Below are 20,473 nucleotides of genomic sequence, written 5' to 3' on the forward strand. Positions count from 1 at the left end.
AGGGAGGAGAGGACATACTAAAGGCCACGTGCAGTCTCTAGGGCGCCCGCTCTCGGTCTGCGGCTCTAGGCTCTCTCGGATATGCTCGTGTTTTCGCCGCAGGTGACCAGCTGGCCTCTTGGAAGCCAAGGGCTGCTGTATGACCGGAGCTGGATGATTGTGAATCATAACGGCATTTGCCTGAGTCAGAAGCAGGAGCCCCGGCTCTGCCTGATCCAGCCCGCCATTGACCTGCAGCAAAGGACCATGGTCATCAGAGCCCGAGGTGGGGAACTGGCCGCAGACTCACCCTCACAGGGACACGGGGGCTTTCTTTTGCCTAGGATCAGAATAAGCCCCAAGTGAGGTGGAGTCTAGGAGAGATAAGAAAATACGTGTTCCAGGGCTGGAGCGACAGTACAGCGGGTAGGGTGTTTGCCTTGCACGGTACCGACCAGGGTTCGATTCCCAGTATCCCATATGGTCCTTGAGCAAGGAGTAGTTCCTGAGTGCAGAGCCAGGAGTAACCCCTGTGCATCGCCGGGTGTGACCCAAAAAGCAAAAAAAAAAAAAAAATGCATGTTCTCTTGTGTGCTGGGACCTTTCTGAGGAAAGGGAAAAGATCTTCCAGTCCAACTGGAAAGTAGAGAGATAGCAATTTGGCTGGAAATTATATGATGTCATTGAACTTGTCTGACTTTTTCTTTCCTTTTAAATTTTAATTTTTGAATTAGGACACCATGACTTACCAAGTTATTCTTTCTTTTTAAATTTTAATTTTTTAATTAGGACACCATGACTTACAAAGTCCTTCATGGTTGAGTTGCATGCAGACTGTGTTCCAGCACCAGTCCCACCAGCAGTGCTTGCTTTCTTTTGGGGGGAACCTCCAAGCTCAGGAGGCTTGGGAGACCCTCTCAGTGACTCTCATCAGACACTGGGCAGGTGCAGGGGGCCTCCAGAGTTGCGGTGGTTCAGGGACCATCTGTGGATGGATTCTGGATCAGATGCATTCAAGGCCTGCCCTTTAATCCTCGTCCTCTCTCTCTCTCTGGCCTTCGACAGTTTACAAACAAAAGAATAGCTCCTCCAGCCCCTCTGACAAAGTAAGGTTTTATTTCGGGGGAGGGGGTGGTTGGAGAGGTTGGAGGGGGATGGGCCCCACCCGGCTGTGTTCAGAGCTTTGTTTGAGGATCACTCCTGCTGGAGTTTGGGGGCCCATGCACAGTCCTGGGGATCAAGGTGCTTGCCTGGCCATGGGCAAGAATCCATCTGGACTCAGTCCTAGTGCCTCCTGCAGGCAGGCGGTCTCTGCCCGCATCTCTGCAGAGTGAGCCTTCACACCAGCCCGATCCTGAAAGATGCCAGGGCACAGGGGGCTCGGTAGAGAATCTCTCAGGGGGCGGGGGAGGTGCGGTCACAGGACAGGGGAGGAGACAGCCCTGTAGCTGGGTCTTCTCAGCCTGCTTTTCCTTCTATTGGGGGCACCAATGACCAAGAGAGCCAGTTGCAGGAAAATTCTCAAGCCCCAGGCTCGCCTTTGAAGCAGTTCATCTCCAGGGCTTTACGAGCCCCATGTGCTTGAGGGACCATTTGGGATGCCAGGGATCGAACCCGGGTTGGCTGCAGGCCTGTCTCTCAGTCTGCTGCCAGGGTGGGTCTCTCTGCCCGAGGGTAAACTAGTCTCTGCCTTTGTTCCTTAGGGATGGAGCCTATAGAGGTGCCTCTGGAGGGGAACAGTGAACAGGCTCCGATTTGCCAAAGCAAGGTTTGTGCAGACAGGTGAGACGCTGCAGCGGGAGAGGAAGTGGGTCCATCTGCAGGGGGTGCGCTGAGGGTCTGTGCAGTGGCAGCCCCCCACCCCCCACGCTAACCACACCCGCATCAGACCAGCTGAGCACGCTCCCTGCATGGGACGCAGGACTCGCTTCTCCCTGCCACCTGCAGTACTCTGCCCTCGCGGTACCTTCCCGGTCTCCTTCCCCACCTTCACTCAGTCTCACACCCTTCAAAACTCAGCTGAAAGCTCCCTGCCAGCGGGGACCCCTGGCTCCCTTGGGGCCCCACCCTGCTCTGTGTGCCTGTTGTTTCTGCTTCATGTGCTGAGAGCAGGGCATGGTCTGTGCTCGCCCCTGGGCTGGGGCCATGTGCCGCAGGAGCATCAGTGCAGAGGCAGTGTGGCAGTGCTGGTGGGGCCTGGCTAATTTTAATTTAATTCAAAAGAATTTTGGGGGGCTTTTTTGGCTTTTTGGGTCACACCCAGCGATGCTTAGGGGTCACTCCTGGCTCTGCACTCAGGAATCCCTCCTGGCAGTGCTCGGGGGACCATATGGGATGTTGGGGATGGAATCCGGGTCAACCCTGTACAAGGCGAACGCCCTTTTGGCTGTACTATTGCTTCAGCCCTAAAGGGGGCTTTTTTTGGGATCACATCAGTGATGCTCAGGGGTTACTCCTAGCTCTACACCCTCACCCTCCTGGCACTGCTGGGGGGGACCACATGGAATGCTGAAGATCGAATCTGGGTTGGCCACGTGCAAGGCAAACGCCTTACCCGCTGTACTATTGCTCCAGCGCCTTGGCTCACATTTTTAAAGGATTGGCTGGTGGAGCTAGAGTAATGGGAAGGGAGTAAGGGTACGCTGGGGAAGCCAGCTGAGCATCAGCGAGAGGAACATGAGCCAGGCAAGGTGGAGGCGTGGGCCAGGGCTGGTGTTGGGTGAATATTCTGCAGTGCATCGTCTCAGGGTCTCAGGTGCTGGAGGAGGATGCTGGGGGGTGGGTGTTGGGGTGGCAATGTCAGGCAGTTCCCTGGTTTGTGTATTGAGGTGACAACTCCAATTATATCTTTTTTGTTTTTTTGTTTTTTTTGCTTTTTGGGTCACACCTGGCGATGCACAGGGGTTACTCCTGGCTCTGCACTCAGGAATTACCCCTGGCGGTGCTCAGGGGACCATATGGGATGCTGGGATTTGAACCCGGGTCAGCCGCGTGCAAGGCAAACGCCCTACCCGCTGTGCTATCTCTCCAGCCCCAACTCCAATTATATCTTATGTAACTGTGGATGATTGCCTGCTCTGAATTAATGATGCTCAATTATCTACTCAGTACTAGGAATTGTAGAGAGTGAAGGCAAACATAACAGCACTTCAGTTTAATTTCTTGATTATATTTTAAAAATATACTTATGGAATGCACTAAATCCCTGCATCCACTAAACTTCCCCCCCAAATCTAAGCTGGACTCCCAAACTTTACAAATATTCTTTTGTTCTTGTATTTGGGCCACACCCAGCAATGCTCAGAGATTACTTCTGACTCTACACTCAGGAATCACTCTTGACAGTGTTCCAGGGATCATATGGGATGATGGGGATCGAATCTGGGTCTGTTACATGCAAGGCAAGCACCCTACTCACTGTACTATCACTCTAGCCCCCAGCAGATACCAATTTTTTATTTGTTTTGGGGCTGCACCCAGCACTGCTCAGGGCTTTCTCCTGGCTCTGAGCTCAGGTACCAATCCTGGGAGAGGCTCAGGAGACCATATGGGGTGCCAGGGGATCAAATCCTGGTCAGCTGGCAAGACAAGTGTCCTGCCCACTGTACTAGTGCTCTGGCCCTGTTTACATTTCCTTCTGAGCTATAAACAAGTCTTGTCACGTTAGTCATAACATGATATGTTTATTACCATAGGTGATCCCATTTTTGTTTGCTTGTTTGAGGGTCACATCCAGAGGTGACCCAGGGCTACTCCTGGCTCAGTGCTTGGGAGACCAGGTAGTGGCAGGGATGGAATATTTATCCAGTTACTCCTTCCTTCCTTCCTTCCTTCCTTCCTTCCTTCCTTCCTTCCTTCCTTCCTTCCTTCCTTCCTTCCTTCCTTCCTTCCTTCCTTCCTTCCTTCCTTCCTCCCTCTCTCCCTCCCTCCCTCCCTCCCTTCCTTCCTCCCTCCCTTCCTTTTATTTATTTATTTATTTATTTATTTATTTATTTATTTATTTATTTTTGGGCCACACCTGGTGTTGCTCACAACTTATTCCTGGCTCTGTGCTCAGGGTCATGGTGGACCATATGGGGTACCAGGAATTGAACTCAGGTCAGCTGCATGCAAGGCAAATGCCTTTCCCACTGTACTATTTTCTCATAAAAAAAAAAAGGATGACAGATTTTCAGCATTGATCTTGTAATCCCAGTGTTAGATAATGTGACATAAATGGTGATATGCTGCCACATTGAAAAAAAAATCAATGATTTCAATTCTGTTTTTTTTTTTTAATTGAATCACCATGTGGAAAGTTGCAAAGCGTTCAGGCTTAAGTCTCAGTTATACACTGCTCGAATACCCATCCCTTCACCAGTGCACATATTCCTCCACCAAGAATCACGGTACACCTCTGCCCCAACCCCCCACCCCCTGGCTCCCCACCCCGCCTGTGTAGCTGATAAATTTCACTTTATCAATTCTGTTTTTCATCTTCTCTCCCCTTCCATTTTGTCATTGCCATAGTGACCACACCCTGGGGTGCAGTGCCCACTAGGGGCCGCACTTGCTCTGTACAGCTCTACAGCTATGTAGGGTCGTAGTGCTGGCTGAGGTGCTCACATATCTCCTTGGTGGCAGCTGAGGTCCCAAACAGCAGAGCTGCTGGAGCTGTGCTCAGAGCATGTGGGCATCACTGAGTGGCCAACTCAAGGCCTCAGGCTGGCAGGGCGGGTGCCTTTGTCACTGAACCATCCCGGGGCTTCTTGAAATTTTATTATAAAAGTCCACAAGATTGGGGGGCTGGAGGAGGCAACAGAACCCCAGAGCTAGTCTACAGAACTGAGCTCATTTTGGTGGGTGGCTGGGAGGGGTGTGCTGGAGGTAGGGACCCTCGGGTGTGAGGTTGGAACATTGTATGCATGAAGCCCTATCATTAATAGTATTGCAAATTGCGGTGCCTAAAATAAATACACAAAAGACTGGGTGCTAGAGAGATAGTACAGTGGTTGAGATACTTCCCTGCTTTGACCCCTGGTACCAGAGGGTCTTCCAAGGACTGCAAGAAATAGCCCCCAGCGCAGCCAGGTCTGGCCCAAAGCCCCATCCCCACAAAAAAGATAAAAAAAAAAATCTGTATGATTGCACATTTTTTTTCAAAAATCCAATAAATATGCTTTTTTTTTTTTTTTTGGTTTTCAGGCCTCACCCAGCAGTACTCAGGAGTTACTCCTGGCTCTGTGCTCAGGGATGAGTTCTGTTGGGGGTCAGGGAAGTGCCCTACCCACTGTCTTAATGACTCCAACACCAATATATAATTTTGTCGGTGACGTATAAGTGTAGGGTTTTTGTCAGCCTGCATGCCCTGGCTGTATGAGATGACGTCAGATTTGGCCCCCTAGTTTCAGTCAGGGCACCTGGTCTCAAGACTTTGGACTCAAGAGCTTTGCAAAGCAAACCACCACTCCAGAAGCTTGTTTCTCAGGCTATCATTTATTTAAATAAGGCCTTTTTTTTTTTTTGCCTTTTGGGTGGGTCACACCTGGTGAGGCACAGGGGTTACTTCTGGCTCTGCACTCAGGAATTACTCCTGGCGGTGCTCAGGGGACCATATGGGATGCTGGGAATCAAACCCGGGTCAGCCGTGTACAAGGCAAATGCCCTACCTGCTGTGCTATCGCTCCAGCCCCAGGCCCAGTGCTTCTTAACTTGACTTATATTTTTAGTTTTTGGGCCACACCTTGGGGTGCTCAGGGTTTCTTCCTGGCTCTGCACTCACAGATCACTCCTGGAGCACTGGAGGCATCATACGGGCTGCCGGGGATCCAACCTGGGCCAACCGTCTGCAAAGCGAGCGCCCTGCCCACTATACTCTGGCTATGGCCGTGCTCTGGACACCCCACTCTCCACCTCCATGCTTTTATAATATTTTATATTAACTTTATGGTGTTTAGATTATTACTTAAAGAATAACATTCACCTTATTATTATTATTTTTTTTTTGGTCAGGGTCAATACTTATGATTGTGGAGAAAAAATTTCAAACTGGTTGTCAAAGTTTTTTGGCCGTCCATGTCATTTGATCAGACAAAGTTCAGACTTTCAAAGAAATGCAAAGAAGAAACACAGCAAAGGTACCGCACTTTGGGGTGATTGGTTCTTTGGGGACAGGAGATCAAGTTTAACTTTGTTTATATCAGAGTTAGTCTGTAAAGTGCTTCCTTGGGTGACCTGCTCATCCACGCAAGGGGTACTCGGCCCTGCAGACACGTGTCTGGTGGCTCCAGTGAGCAGACCCCATGAGGGGTCTTGGGATGAACAAGGGGGTCAGGGCATCGAGGCAGGCTTCCCGCCAGCCACTCTGCCTCTGCCTCTGCGCGCTGTCCTGCCTCAGGACACAAGTTAGAAGCACAACTTAGTTTTGCTATTTATAAAACATTGGTCACTTGCTATGTCCTAAGAAAACTTGAGTTTCTAGACTTGGCTCTCACCTGAAAACCACAAGACCTTAGTAAATCCTTGTTCCTCCTGGTGCCTTAACTTCTATAGATCTCAACGACCGAGACTTTTTAATGTTTTCACCGTTTATTTCTGCCATAAGCAGTTGCTAGGGTGAAGTAAGACACAGAAAAGAAAGTATCTTGAAAATGAATAGTCGCACATGTGAAGAAGAGATCATTTTTGGGTCAAATGTCCCTTTCTCCAGGAAGCCTCACCTGATTGCACTCCCCCAAACCAAAGCCCCTACCTGCACCTCCTGGCCATTTCTCCTGTTGAGTGTTCTCTGAGATGCTTTGGGCATCCTATAGGCTGTGTTTTTCTCTTTTGCACTCCTTATGGTGTGCCCTACCTCGATGAGATGGTCAGTTCTGAAGAAGCAAGGATTTTTGTTTTCCTTGATCCATGCTGCCTCCCAGTGCTTAGGACAGCACTTGGCATATAGTAGCTGCTCAATAAATAAGGTAAAAATGAATGAATTATGTATCATTGCAAGTTACTTATTCGTGCAGGCATGACCTGGCCTAGTGACTGTGTCTTAGAGAGAGATCTGTAACTATGAACAGTATTTTGACTCTACAGGGAATGGTAAGCTGCTCTAACCTGCTGGGGAAGAACCTCAGCTCCAACCTGCTGGGGAATCCTGTGTTAAAGAGATTTTCCTGTTTCCTTTGTATGGCTGAGGATCTTTTGTCATAGATGACCATGTTTAATAGCACATTGATGAAAGCAACTAAAAGTGTGTTAGAACCCCTGAAAAAGCAATTCCTTTTTAGTTTATTTATTTTTATTTTTATTTTTGCTTTTTGGGTCACACCTGGCAGTGCACAGGGGTCATTCCTGGTTCATGCACTCAGGAATACCCCTGGCGGTGCTCAGGGGACCATATGGGATGCTGGGATTCGAACCCGGGTCGGCCGCGTGCAAGGCAAACATCCCACCTGCTGTGCTATCACTCCAGCCCCAAGCAATTCCTTTTTAAAGATTTTTTTTAACTGAATCACTGTGAGATAGACCCTTATAGAGCTGTTTATGATTAGGTTTTAGTCATATAGTGCTTCAACATGCAGCCGACCCGGGCTCGATTCCCAGCATCCCATATAGTTCCCCGGGCACTGACAGGATAATTCCTGAGTGAAGAACCAGGAGTAATCCCTATGCATTGCTGAGTGTGACCTAAAAAGCAAGCAAGCAAACAAACAAATAAAACCCCCCAAAATCCCAAGCCCAAAATGTATTCTGGGGCTGTTTTGGTGATACTGGCCCACGGCCCAACCAGTTCACCAGTTCATCTCTGTCTCTCTTTATCTCTCCTTTTGGGCATTGTGGTCTGTAATACAGATACTGAAAGATTATCAGATATATCTCTTTACTTACTGAAAAAGCGATTCTTAAACACAAAGAGGACAGAGATGGGAGTGATGGTCTCGGGGAGATGGCTGTGCTCAAGCCGTTGGTTCTCTCATTCATGAACGACTGTCTCCTGTGACTAATTGCTAAAACCAAGGTGCCCCGGTGCGGTTCTCTTCTCAAACCTTATTTAAGTCACCAGTGACCTGGGGACAAAAGGGGCTTCCACTGTCCCCTTGCGCAGGCATCACTCTGCTTTCCTGTCAGGTTCTGTCAGCCTCCACAGGGATCTAGCATAAGGTGATTGTCATCATCATCACTTGGCAGCAGCTTTGAGGATGGCTGAGGGAAGCCGGCTGACCACAGGAGGGCCATTCACTGAAACTCCAGAGCCTATATTTTCTCAGTGACCCCCCAACCTCTACCCCAGTCCCCTTTCAATGGGACTTTGTTTCCAATGCAGAGATTTTGAACTCCCCAGGCTAATGTGCCATCTAGAGGGGTGGCCCTTCCTCCGTGTCAGATAAGGCCACAGCAGGGACAGTGGGAGCTGCCTTGGCCAGCTGTTCTCTTAGAAGCGTCCATTCTTCAGGGCCCACAGACCTGGTCTGGAGACAGCTCACTAAGCTGTGGCTCACCCAACCCTTTCAATAGCATCTTGGATAAAGAGAGATGGAAGTGGGGTGACAGGATCTTCCCCAAAAATCCTAGGGCTGGAGTGATAGTGCAGCGGGTAAGGCATTTGCCTTGCACGTGGCTATCCTGGGCTCGATTCTCAGCATCCCATATGATCCCCTGAGCACCGCCAGGAGTAATTCCTGAGTGAAGAGCCAGGAGTAACCCCTGTGCATCACCAGGTGTAATCCAAAAAGCCAAAAAAAAAAAATCACAAACTGAAAATGTGTTCTGGGGCTGTTCTGGTGATACTGGCCCATGGCCAGTATCTTTCTTTCTGTCTTTTTTCTTTCTGTCTTTTTTCTTTCTTTCTTTCTTTCTTTCTTTCTTTCTTTCTTTCTTTCTTTCTTTCTTTCTTTCTTTCTTTCTTTCTTTCTTTCTTTCTTTCTTTCTTTCTTTCTTTCTTTCTTTCTTTCTTTCTTTCTTCTTTCCTTCCTTCCTTCCTTCCTTCCTTCCTTCCTTCCTTCCTTCCTTCCTTCCTTCCTTCCTTCCTTCCTTCCTTCTTCCTTCCTTCCTTCCTTCCTTCCTTCCTTCCTTCCTTCCTTCCTTCCTTCCTTCCTTCCTTCCTTCCTTCCTTCCTTCCTTCCTTCCTTCCTTCCTTCCTTCCTTCCTTTCTCTCTTTCTCCCAGAAATGCTCATAAATCACTCTTTCATTCCTGCAAAGGCTTGGGGGACCATTTATGGTGTCAGGGCTCAAACTGGTGTCAGCTTCATGCAAGGCAAGAGTCCTACTTGCTGTACTATTGTTCTGGTTCCAATTTTTTTTTTTTGAGAGAGATATTTGAGCCATGCTTAGGGCATTTTTGTTATTTCAGGGCATCTTGTTTTTTTCTTTCCTGTTTTTGCTTTTGAGGTGCTAGGAATTGAACCTAGGGCCTCCTCACACCTGAAAGCAAGTACCCAACACCTGAGCCACATCCTTGGGTCCTATGCTTTATTTTCTTTCCTTGTAGGAAGGTCTCTCTGTCCTTTGCAGTGTAAGTCAATGGAATCAAAAGAGTTATTTGCGTTTTAAGAAAGCAAGTCTTCTTTTAAATATTCCTTCCTCCTTACCACCCCGTTTCAGATCACCCCCCTGGGACAGCAGCCTCCCTGTCTCTGGTGAATGAGGCCCAGTATCTGCTGATAAACAGATGCAGTATTTTGGAACTTCAGCAGCAATTAGATGCCAGGTAAGAGCCTTTCCCTTAGGACGAGCAGGGGGGTGGGGTAGGGGGGTCCCTCTGTCCAAGACAGTGTTTGGCATCTGCCTAGGGGTAGGCACAGGAGTCTGAGAGCAGATGGCCCTTCCTTACAGGACAGTCAGGAGACCCCAGAGGTCACTAAGCCCAGTGACCAAACACTTCCCATCAATGGCTCTATAAGCATTCTTGTTTATCTTCCAATCACACTCTCTGATGCCCTCAAATGCTTAATGGAGCTCTCCAGTGCTCTTTTCACACATGGTTTCAGTGAAGAAACATCACACTCTAGTGTCATGTAAGCCTCAGACATGCGTCATGGGAATCAACATGTGTGTGTTCCTCACCCCCGTCTCTTTGATCCCAGTCTGCCTACCACACCCACTTTCCCTTCTGCTAACTACTCACAGATCTCCTCATCTGAAGTTTTGATTCTGTGGACACCAGTGGTGCTTTTCTCTGTATACCGCACATGAAATCACTGGTGTTTACCTTGCCTGATAAATCACTTACTTCACTAAGCATGAGGCCCACTAGGTCTGTCTATGTTGCTGCAAATGGCAGGATTTCACTATTTTATTTTTGGACGGTCTCTCTAGTAGCGCTAGTGGATTTGGGGTGTCTCTCATGGTGATACTTGGTCTGGCTGCGTAAGCCTGGAGCTGCAGTTCTGGGCCCAGTGATGTGGTACCACTGGGGGTCACCAGGGCCTATACTTCAGTGGTGCTAGAGGGGACTTGAGGGGCTGGATCAAACTCAGGTCCTCTTGCATGCAAGATGCAAAGCCTGTGGTCTAGCCCTTTGAGCTGTCTTCTAGGCCCTTAGGTGGTTATATATATATATATATATGTATATATACATACATATATATACATATACACACATATATAAAATACAGATATATCATACATATATGATATATATGTATCACGATCACAATCATGAAATATGTATGAATATATATGTATATATATAAAAATTTGTATATTTTTGGCATCCTGTATGGGACCCTGTGCACTGCCAGGAGTGATTTCTGAGTGCAAAGTCAAGAGTAACCCCTGCATATTGTCGGGTATGGCCCCCAAGCAAAACAAAAATTGGTCTAAAATTATTTTTTTGGGGGGGCCATACCTGGCTGTGCCTTGGCCTTACGCTTGGCTTTGTGCTCAGGGATTACTTCTGGCAGGCTCAGAGGACCATATGGGATGCCAGGGATCAAACCCAAGTTGGCCATGTACTAGGCAGATACCCTACCCACTGTATTATTTATTGCTCAGGCCCCTAAACATTTTATTGCAGTATACTCAGAGCACACATTATAAGAACACAGCTCAAGGGGTTTTTACAGCTGTGTACAGCATGCAGCCCACCCCCTCCCCAGATGGGCGGATGGGCTGTCCAGCACCTCACAATCTCTCTTGCACCCTCTTAGCCCCACCTCGGGTCACCACTGTCTTGGCTCCTTCTCCCTATCCTTGAACTTGCTCTCCTGAACTCTGCATGGTGCTCTTGTGTTGGGAGAGAGCTTTCCACTCTTTCCTGGGTCCCTTTCCCCTGGAGAGGATGTGTGGAGGATACTGTGACACCTCCCTTTCTCCCCTTTGCTGAAGCAGTGGTGAGAATGGAAAGGTGGGGTCATTCCCAGCGAAGGATCTCATCTCGAGGTTTCGTGCCAACATCATTACCAACGGAACCAGGGCTTTCGAAGAAGAGAACTGGGATGCAGTTTCGGTTGGTTCCTTGCAATTCCAGGTGAGTTCTGGGAAGCTCATTGCCGTGCTCCCCAGAGTTTCAGGGAAAGGGACTTCCACCCTCGGACGGGAGTGCCCCCTGCACCTTAGGCTCTGAGCCACAAAGTCCCAGTAGCAGGAGCATATGATATCTGCACATCCTGGGCCCCTCCTACACCATCCATCCCCGTGGGTGGTGGGTCAGGCCAATTTTGCCCTGATGTCATTAGGTGTGGGAGCAGCTGGGCCTGGCTATGTAGACGTCAGGGGGCTGCTCTGCTATGCTCAGGGCACCTTTTCCAGGCACACACTTCTGTGGGGGTAGAGGAAGTGGAGGTTTCTGTGCACTGAGCCCCCCGAGGGCACAGGACTCTGATCTTGGGCAAAGGTCCTTCGTGTGTTTGATGATGGTTTCCATGACTGAGCACTGCCGAGGGTCAGGTGTATGCCTGACAACCTGCAAACAGTCCCTGGAGCTCTCACGCATTCAGCTAAGAACTGGGTGAGGACATGAGGTCTGGGAGGTTGCGGCTGTCCCACAGGGCAGTGCTGGCTTGAGCTCCTAAGGCCACTCTGTATTCCTGCTGGAGCTGCACAGTCCCATGGTGTTGGCCTGACTGTGCTCCAGTGTGGCAGTGCCCACCTCTGCCTGCAACGGTGCAAGGCATGCGCTCCAGCCCTTTGTGCCATCTCCCAGCTTTGCGTTGGAACCTTGATGTGGGGACCTCAGAATGCTAGGGACAGAAACCAAACAGTTTTTCAGCATCCAACACAGTGTTTCCAATGTCATTGCCCACTTCCTGTGTGCAGGTGAGTAAGCAGGAGAAAGTGGTGACAAAGAACTCCTCTCCTTGTGACCTGCACTGTGAGCTCCCAAGGAAGAGCTGCTCCCTGCTTCGATGCTGCTTTCTCTCTTGTGTTAGCATTAGCGGGGCTGGGCTTCACTGTCAAAGAGCTTTGCTCTAGCTAGACCATCCAGATTAGAAGCAGTTGGGGGCTGGAGCGATAGTACAGCGGGTAGGGAGTTTGCCTTGCACATGGTCAACCCAGGTTCAATCCCTGAGATCCCATTTGGTCTCTTGAGAGCATCCAGGAATAATTTCTGAGTGCAAAGTCAGAAGTAAGCCCTGAGCACTCCTGGGTGTGGTCCTAAAACGAAAAACAACAACAAAAAGTGAAATGAAATACTCTGTTTGACTTCTGGTAGGGAGCTGTCTGCTATGTTTTCTATAGTAGACATACATGTACATATGTACGCACATGTAAAGATATATATCCAGAATATATACGCATATAAACATAATTTTTTCCTGCTTATTTTGCTTATACAAATAATTCCTGTTTTATTAATTAATATCTTGGTGTCAGGAATCAAACCTACAACTATCAGGGAACAGTTTTCCCCAATGGTGCCTGGAAACGTTATATACCGGGTCCAGGCAGACATGGGATGAAGGACAACGGGTGCATGGAGAAAACACCCTCTGGGAGCAGCTGATTTATTTATCACTTTATTGCCAAATACACACACTTTTGTTTTATAAATTTATTTATTGAATCACCGTGAGAGCAGTTACAAAGCTTTCGGGTTTGTCTCGGTCATAAAACAATGAAACACCCATACCTTCACCAGTGTACATTTTCCACCACCAAAACCCCCAGTATACCCCCCATCCCACACCCTCCCCCACCTGTGAATACATACATATTTTATAGAGTCTCGGCTTTACAGAAAGGTCCAATCACATAAAGTTTAGCATTATTGGCCTATTACCTTTTCAACTCTGCTTTGCCCTGGTCCAATCCCAGTCAAGGCTAGATGCTGCAGTTAGGATGACTTGGTAAGCATATGTGACAGTTTCTGTGTCTTGGGCTTATGTGACTCAGAGGTCAAGTGATGCTCAAGACCCAACACCTGGTGCTGACACCCTATTCTTGCCAGTTTTGCCCCGATACTCCCTTCTGGGCCGCTTTGCAAGGTTGGGTCTCATCTGCTCCAGGGCCTATAGCCATGCTCCACACACAGCTTCACACATGCAAGGCACTGAGTCGCACCCCCATCCCCAATTCCTGTTTTATTTAAACCCCATTGTTGATCGATTAGAATAGCTGCATCTATAATAGAGTGGGAGCACAGCTTGCTTAACCATTCTGCATAATGAGTCAGTGTTGAAGCAGTTACCAGACTCCCTCTGATAAATAACCTGAGAGACATCCTTGTCCGTGCACCTGCATTGTTTCCAATTCTGTCCTTCCACTCCTCGTGATGGCTCTGTGGTCAGAGGACAGGGCCACACTGATCCTCACAAGCCAAGCACACTTTCGTTTCTCCGCAGAGCAGTGGCTTTGCCACACACAGGGCTGGCAAACCCTCCCTCGGGCACTGTGACTCAGAGTTTCATGGCGGCTCTTGGCTGTAGGCAGAGCATTGTGCATCTCGATGCCAGCCTGAAATTGGCAGGGGACAACCAGCTTGTTCTCCCAGGGTCAGAGTCCTCCCTCCAGTGGGGGACGCTGTGGTCACTTTCCCATTCCCCCTCCCAGGTGGTCGGGCCTTGTCACAGATGCCAGATGATCTGCATTGACCAGCAAACGGGGCAGCGAAACCAAGATGTCTTCCAAAAGCTTTCTGAGAGTCGACAGAGAAAAGTAAGCATGACAGACAGTGGCAGTAACTGGGTTTAGTCTGTGGTCATGACCTGGCACAGCAGGAGGGAGCAGTGGGCAGCAAAGGGTCTGGGTTCTGGTTGTTTTGCTTGGTGGTATCAGGAGTGAAAATTAGGGTCTCATTCATGCAAGACCTCCACTCTACCAGTGAGCGGGGGCTATGCCAGCCCTGGGAGTGTGTTTTAAGAGCCTGGTGCACTGTCTACACCAGAACTATAACCTAATAATGCTAAGTAAGTTTTGGAAGTTGGAAAACATTGTGTGGCCAATGGGACTACTATGAAAGTTCTGATCACCTGGGCACATATCTTATTTTTTTATTTAAAATCGATTTTCTCACATGTGGCAGATCCTGTAAGCTTTTTGGTGCTTTCAAATATAGTTGAAAAGCGTAAATCGTGAAGTAAACTTCTTTACTGCCTAGATATTATGAAGAGTAAAATTAGTGAAGAGCAAGTTGGAGGAACGATCAGGGCCTTTGTATGGTGGACCTCTAGGTCATCTCCCTGTGGGTTTCAAAGATGAGACGCCATTCTTGTGGATTCCAGATTATCAAAGCTGAATTTCCAACAGATAGAGTATGGGTTCTTTAGGGAGATTTATTTTTAGATTTGCAGTTTTTATTTATGATTTTATGTTTCCAAAGAACTCCGGGAAGCCAAGTAAGCATTAGGACATGTGGATCAGTTTTTGACAGAATTCTTGAATAATTGAAACAAAGCAAGCATTTCATCTCTGTCAGAGAGTGAGTTGATAGGCAAGGCCTGGGTTGGACAAAGTGGGGGATGGTTGGAGTCTGCAGAGTTGTTGCCATTGAGTTGCTCCACCATGTCTGTCTGCTCTCATGTTTGGTTCACATGTGGGCTGGGTCAGCACAAGGGTGTGATGCCCTGAATTGCCCCAGGCAGGTTGCCAGGAGACGGGATGGGCGGACACCTGGTATAGTGCAAAGAAGCAGTATTTCTCAGCATCAGTGTAATTCTTTTTTTTTTTTTTTTTTTTGCTTTTTGGGTCACACCTGGCGATGCACAGGGGTTACTCCTGGCTCTGTACTCAGGAATCACTCCTGGCGGTGCTCAGGGGACCATATGGGATGCTGGGATTTGAACCTGGGTCGGCCGCGTGCAAGGCAAACGCCCTACCCGCTGTGCTATCTCTCCAGCCCCTCATCAGTGTAATTCTTATGTGCACTTAATTCTTTAAAAAATCAGGGGGCGGGAATAGGGGTGTGGTTCAGCACTGGAGCACTTGATTAGAATATATGAGGCCCTGGGTTTATACCATACCATTTTTTTTCCTTTGGTGGGGGAGGAAATAGTTTTAGATTTATAAATGTTGCAAAGACAGTTTCTGGTCCTGTGTATTCACTATCCACTTGTACATAAGTCTTGGGAAATTAATCTGACCATGTGGGCATTCAGTTGGTCTTAGCACAGTAGTGACCAGGTGTGGACACACCTCCCACTCCCCAGGTGCTGATGCTAAATCAAGGAATTTGAGTAGAGGCACCTGGTCTTGGAGTGTTCGGGTCGCTTAGTTCTATTACCTGTTCTCAAGGAATTTTCAACATCCTGCCATTGTTTTCACAAAATGATTTTACACTAGAGAAAAGAGCAGAAATTGAACTGGCTGTGGCCAGAGGAGACAGGCAGGATAAAAGACTGTGTCCTGCAGAAAGTTTCAGGAAGAGATAGGAGAGACCGGTGATAAAGAGGTGAGGAGTGACTTTCAGGAAAGGCCACCATAGAACGAGAGTCTTTGGAGTCTGAAATCAGTACTTTTGTTTCCCACTTACTTCAATAAGAGGCAGATAATGAAATGACTATCCATTCCCGTACAGTCTGCGAAGACCTGATTTAATTTTAGGTGGGGGCTTGAGAGAAAGTTCAACAGATAAGGCACTTGCCTTGCATAGGGCTGACCCATTCAGGGCCCCTGCACCACCTGTAGTCCTCTGAGTACAGCCAGCAGTGATGCCTGAGCAAAGAACCATGAATAAGCCATAAGCACCACCAGGTATGACACCCAAACTAACAAAAACAAAAACAAAACAAAAAAACCCACAAAACCCAAAAACCCCCCAAAACATTCACTAAATTATAGTTGAGTGTCATTGTCAAAATTATTTCAGCTGCTAAAATGATCCTTCTTTTGTTGTTTTGTTCACAGGTGAACTTCGGTGTGTACTTGATGCACTCGTCTTTGGATTTATCTGCTCCGTGTTTCCTGTCTGTAGGATCTCAGCTGCTCCCGGTAATAAAGACAGAACAGCCCAGTTCACCTGCTTCTGAGAAACATCAGGGTTTTATCTCCTAAAAGTTTTTCAATCAAAAATAAAATGTTCTCATTGACCACTATCTTTGCTCTTTTTTTTCTTTTTTTACCATCTGCATTGTGGTTCAGGAGACCTTGACCTTTCGATGAGGGATAGCTCCTTTGGTCTTGGATGTGGAGAGCATTCTCCCCGGCTCTATCTCCCTGGCACCACATTTGCATGCTTCCTGCTCAGAACAGTAGTTCTGAGGCTTTTCAGAAGGCCAAGGTGGCATGCACCCTGTGCTCATGCCCACCAGGCTTCCCTGGGTCTGGGAAGAGTACGATTACTTTCACCCAATGAGATGTCTACAGAAGCTCACTGGAGGAATATTTCAGCTCCTTAGACTTAGGGTTCAACTGCTTGTTTTTGCATTTGAGGGACTTTGTGTTCCTAGCACTACCTGCGCTCTTTGAAAGAGGAGACATGTCTGTGTTCCCAAGGGTTGAAACCTTACTTTGTACTCATTCAATGTGCAGAATGAAAGGTAAGCAGTGTTTGATTCCATGGCTTCCAAGGTTAGCGAAAGAAGAGGTAAATGAGGGTAGGTGGCCGGGGCCAGAGGGTTGCACTATTTGATGTGCAGGTTGGAAATTTAGCCTCTTCTAAGACCCACTGTACTGCATCCTGTATATGGGGTGATCCTGTCCTCAGCAGCCAATAGGCTGGAGAACAGTGGGCTCAGATGATGGCCCTTGTTCAGACCAATTTTAAACAGGAGGCAGCTATCCCCAGAAGACATGGCATAGCATTTCCCAAGAATCTGTATGGCTGGAGATACGGCAGGAGCCAACTAAAGAAACAGGATCTGCAAAATGTCATCACCCAGCATATTTTTAGGTACAAAGGAACAACTCATTTTGTTCTTGTCCTCACCGGTGTCATGTTTGTAATTGATGCTTTTGTGACTAATTTTGAACATTTTAATTAAAACCTTTCTTTTTACAGCACATTAAAAAAGTCTTCATTGATTTAGTATTGATCTCTCTTCACCAGATTCAGGACAGGCCAGTACCTGTTGGACTTCCCAGTGTATGCCTGGATTGATGTATAGTAGGTACTCCCCTAGCTGATTGGTACAGAGTGTTTTTGAAACATTTTGTGAAACACCTTATAAATACTGGTTTGTCTTTTCCTATGGCTATTATGTCTATAGCTAGATCCAAGAAAGCATGTTCTATTTATTTCATTTCATTTCTTTCTTTTTTATTGGGAGGGGGCTGTCACACTGAAATTTATTAATTGATTGATGTACTACTGCTGGCCCTATTTTCTTAATATTTTCTTAATTATGTATTTGACTGATTTTAATTGCAAATTGGCTTACTTCAGGATCTAATTTCAAAATGTGAGGTTGTAAAATGCATTTTGCGTGTTCTGTGGTTTACTATTCAGACTTGTTGGGCATTTATGATCCCCTGTCAAGTCCTGGGTTCCTATCTCATGCTATTCAGTTTTAAATGCCTCAGGGGCATTGCCAAGAGTGAGATCAGGTTGTCAGTTCAAAGGCAATTGACTGGGGCTGGAGTGATAGCACAGCGGGTAAGGCGTTTGCCTTGCACGCGGCAGACCCAGGTTCGAATCCCAGCATCCCATATGGTCCCCCAAGCACCACCAGGAGTAATTCCTGAGTGCATGAGCCAGGAGTAGCCCCTGTGCATCGCCGGGTGTGACCCAAAAACAAAAAACAACAAAAAAACAAAAATAAAGGCAATTGACTTGACTATAATCCTAACATTGAATCACAGGAAGTTCAAGGTGTGTTTTTTTATATGTCTTGTGTATTAGCCACATCACCACGTCTTTTTTTTTTTTTCTTTCTTAGCCCAGGAAGAGGTTCTCTTCTGCTTGTTTTTGAGATCGTGCCAGGGCCCCTTTAAGGAGGAGGGTGCTGGCTTTCTCCCCTGAATCTCAAACTCATTTGCCCTCTTTAATTTTGTGGGACGAAAGACGGGTGCAGGCAATGATTCTTCCTGTTAGGTGAGAGATACATTCATTTGCTGTTCAGTCAGTCTGTGAACAGTAATTCTCAGGCTACAGAAATGAAAGAAACAGGGGCCAGAGTGAGAGTACAGAGGGGAGGGCATTCACCTTGCAAGAGGTCAACTGGGATTTGATCCCCGAATCCTATATGGTCCTCGAGTACTGCCAAGAATAATTCCTGAGTACAGAGTTAGGAATAACCCCTGAGCATCACTAAATGTGACCCCAAAAGCAAAAAAAAAAAAAAAAGAAAAGAAAAAAGAAATAGAATCTGCTTTTCTGGGATCTGATTGTGGCGACAACAGACAACAGCCTAGGAAAAGATACAAAAGTAATTATTTAGGTATAATATAGAATGTTTCAAAAACACACTGTACTCAAATTTATACTTGTGTTACATGGATTTACTTAAGATATCTAGGAGTTGTCCTTGGATGACAAGATTGCAGAGGGGTCAAAAGTCCACTAAAATATACCCCTGATATTAGTCTCTGGCGTTACAGTTTGACGTCTTGGCCCAGATGGATGGTCTGCATTCCAGGGTCCTGCAGGCTCAGACACATTTAAAACACACACATTCCACATTTGATCTTATCTCCGTGAAAATAGGGTAGCGTGTTTTCAGCAGTATTGTTCATAGAGCTGGAAAGGGCCACAATGTCTGTTAACAAGAATTGAGTCAAGGTGGTAGTGAAAAATGAAGGGATTAGAGCTCTGTGGGTCAGTACAGATGACTACACATTGAGAGAAAGTAACAGATCGCAGAACTCACACAGTAAAATTAGAGACTAAAACAGTAGTCTTCCACCCCCAGTCTACAGGCTTGTGCTAGTCTGCAGGTGTTGAAAGGTAGAAAGCCACGCTATAAAAGATATTTTTTTCTTTTTGGGTCAGACCCGGCGTTGCATAGGGGTTACTCCTGGCTCATGCACTCAGGAATTACTCCTGGTGGTGCTCGGAGGAGCATATGGGATGTCGAGGATCAAACCCAGGTTGGCTGCATGTAAGGCAAATGCTCTACCCACTGTATTATCATTCTGTCCCCATAAAAGATTTTTTTGTGTATGTTTTTTGGGTCACACCTGGCGATGCACAGGGGTCACTCCTGGCTCTGCACTAAGGAATTACCCCTGGCAGTGCTCAGGGAACCATATGGGATGCTGGGAACCGAACCCAGGTCAGCCGTGTGCAAGGCCCTACCCGCTGTGCTATCGCTCCAGCCCCTCCATAAAATATTTTTAACAAATAAGCAGAATGAGGTTATTGCTTTAGGATACATCTATAATAAAAGTTAAAGGAATGAACAATAAATCATCCTTTTGGGAGTGTGGGGGATAGAAACGGGGAGGATACACAGGAGCTTTGTCTTTTGGGGGATTGTTTCATTCCTTAAGTAAAAGGATAGCAGATGCATGGGTATTGGCTGCAGTAATAGTTGTAGCATTTCAAATGGCAGATATTTAGTGGCAACATCTTCAAACATTTTGGGGGAAATTCCTCTTGTGTGCCCATCACTGAGCAAAGGGAAGCTCAAGAGAAACTCCTGAGCCAGCTGAGGTGTCATCTAGTCTTTGAAGCTAAGCTAATGGCAGGCTCCTGAGTGCAGGGATCGGAGTGGAGACTGAGGTTTGCTATGTTGGCAGTAGACGGTGCTATCTGGAACTTATGTGTCAAATTTTAAGAAATGATTTTAACATATCATGGGAGAACACTTAACATGAGATAAGAGACCCTCTTAAGCTTCTAAGTATACAGTAATTCTTACTGTCAACTATAGATAATGTCTTACAGCAGATGTATAGAGCTTTATCATTTTTCTCCAATGAAACTTCATGCCCTTTGATGCATAACTCTGATGTTTTCCTTTCCTATCTCCCGGCAATTACCTTTTCACTCTTTGTGTTTGTTAATCTATTTTACATACCATATACAAATGAAGTAGTGTAGCATTTTTGTTTATGTGACTGTATTTTTTTTTATTTCCCTTTATGTATTTCCCTTAGCATAATTTCCTTAAGATCTAGTCAGGTTATTGAATGTTGCAGTATTTTATTCTTTTAAATTTAACTTAATTAAATAATTTTGGGGAGTGAGACGACGTGTGGTGGTGTAAT

The 20,473-nt window shown here is 46.9% G+C and overlaps 1 protein-coding gene across 1 annotated transcript in view; it reads left to right on the forward strand.

The window, feature by feature from the left end:
- MOCOS (molybdenum cofactor sulfurase) overlaps positions 1-16,389 on the forward strand; it is a 37,122-nt gene extending 20,733 nt beyond the window's left edge. Inside the window, exons 9-15 of the mRNA XM_055127959.1 lie at positions 103-265; positions 1,683-1,761; positions 5,971-6,095; positions 9,551-9,656; positions 11,279-11,417; positions 13,940-14,044; positions 16,232-16,389. Coding sequence (XP_054983934.1) covers positions 103-265; positions 1,683-1,761; positions 5,971-6,095; positions 9,551-9,656; positions 11,279-11,417; positions 13,940-14,044; positions 16,232-16,378 — 864 coding nt within the window. The 3' untranslated portion in view covers positions 16,379-16,389. The remainder of the gene's footprint in view (positions 1-102; positions 266-1,682; positions 1,762-5,970; positions 6,096-9,550; positions 9,657-11,278; positions 11,418-13,939; positions 14,045-16,231) is intronic.
- Positions 16,390-20,473: the final 4,084 nt, after the last annotated feature.

The sequence above is a fragment of the Sorex araneus genome, chromosome 2 (genome assembly GCF_027595985.1).
Source record: "Sorex araneus isolate mSorAra2 chromosome 2, mSorAra2.pri, whole genome shotgun sequence".
In the NCBI taxonomy this organism is placed as follows: domain Eukaryota; kingdom Metazoa; phylum Chordata; class Mammalia; order Eulipotyphla; family Soricidae; genus Sorex; species Sorex araneus.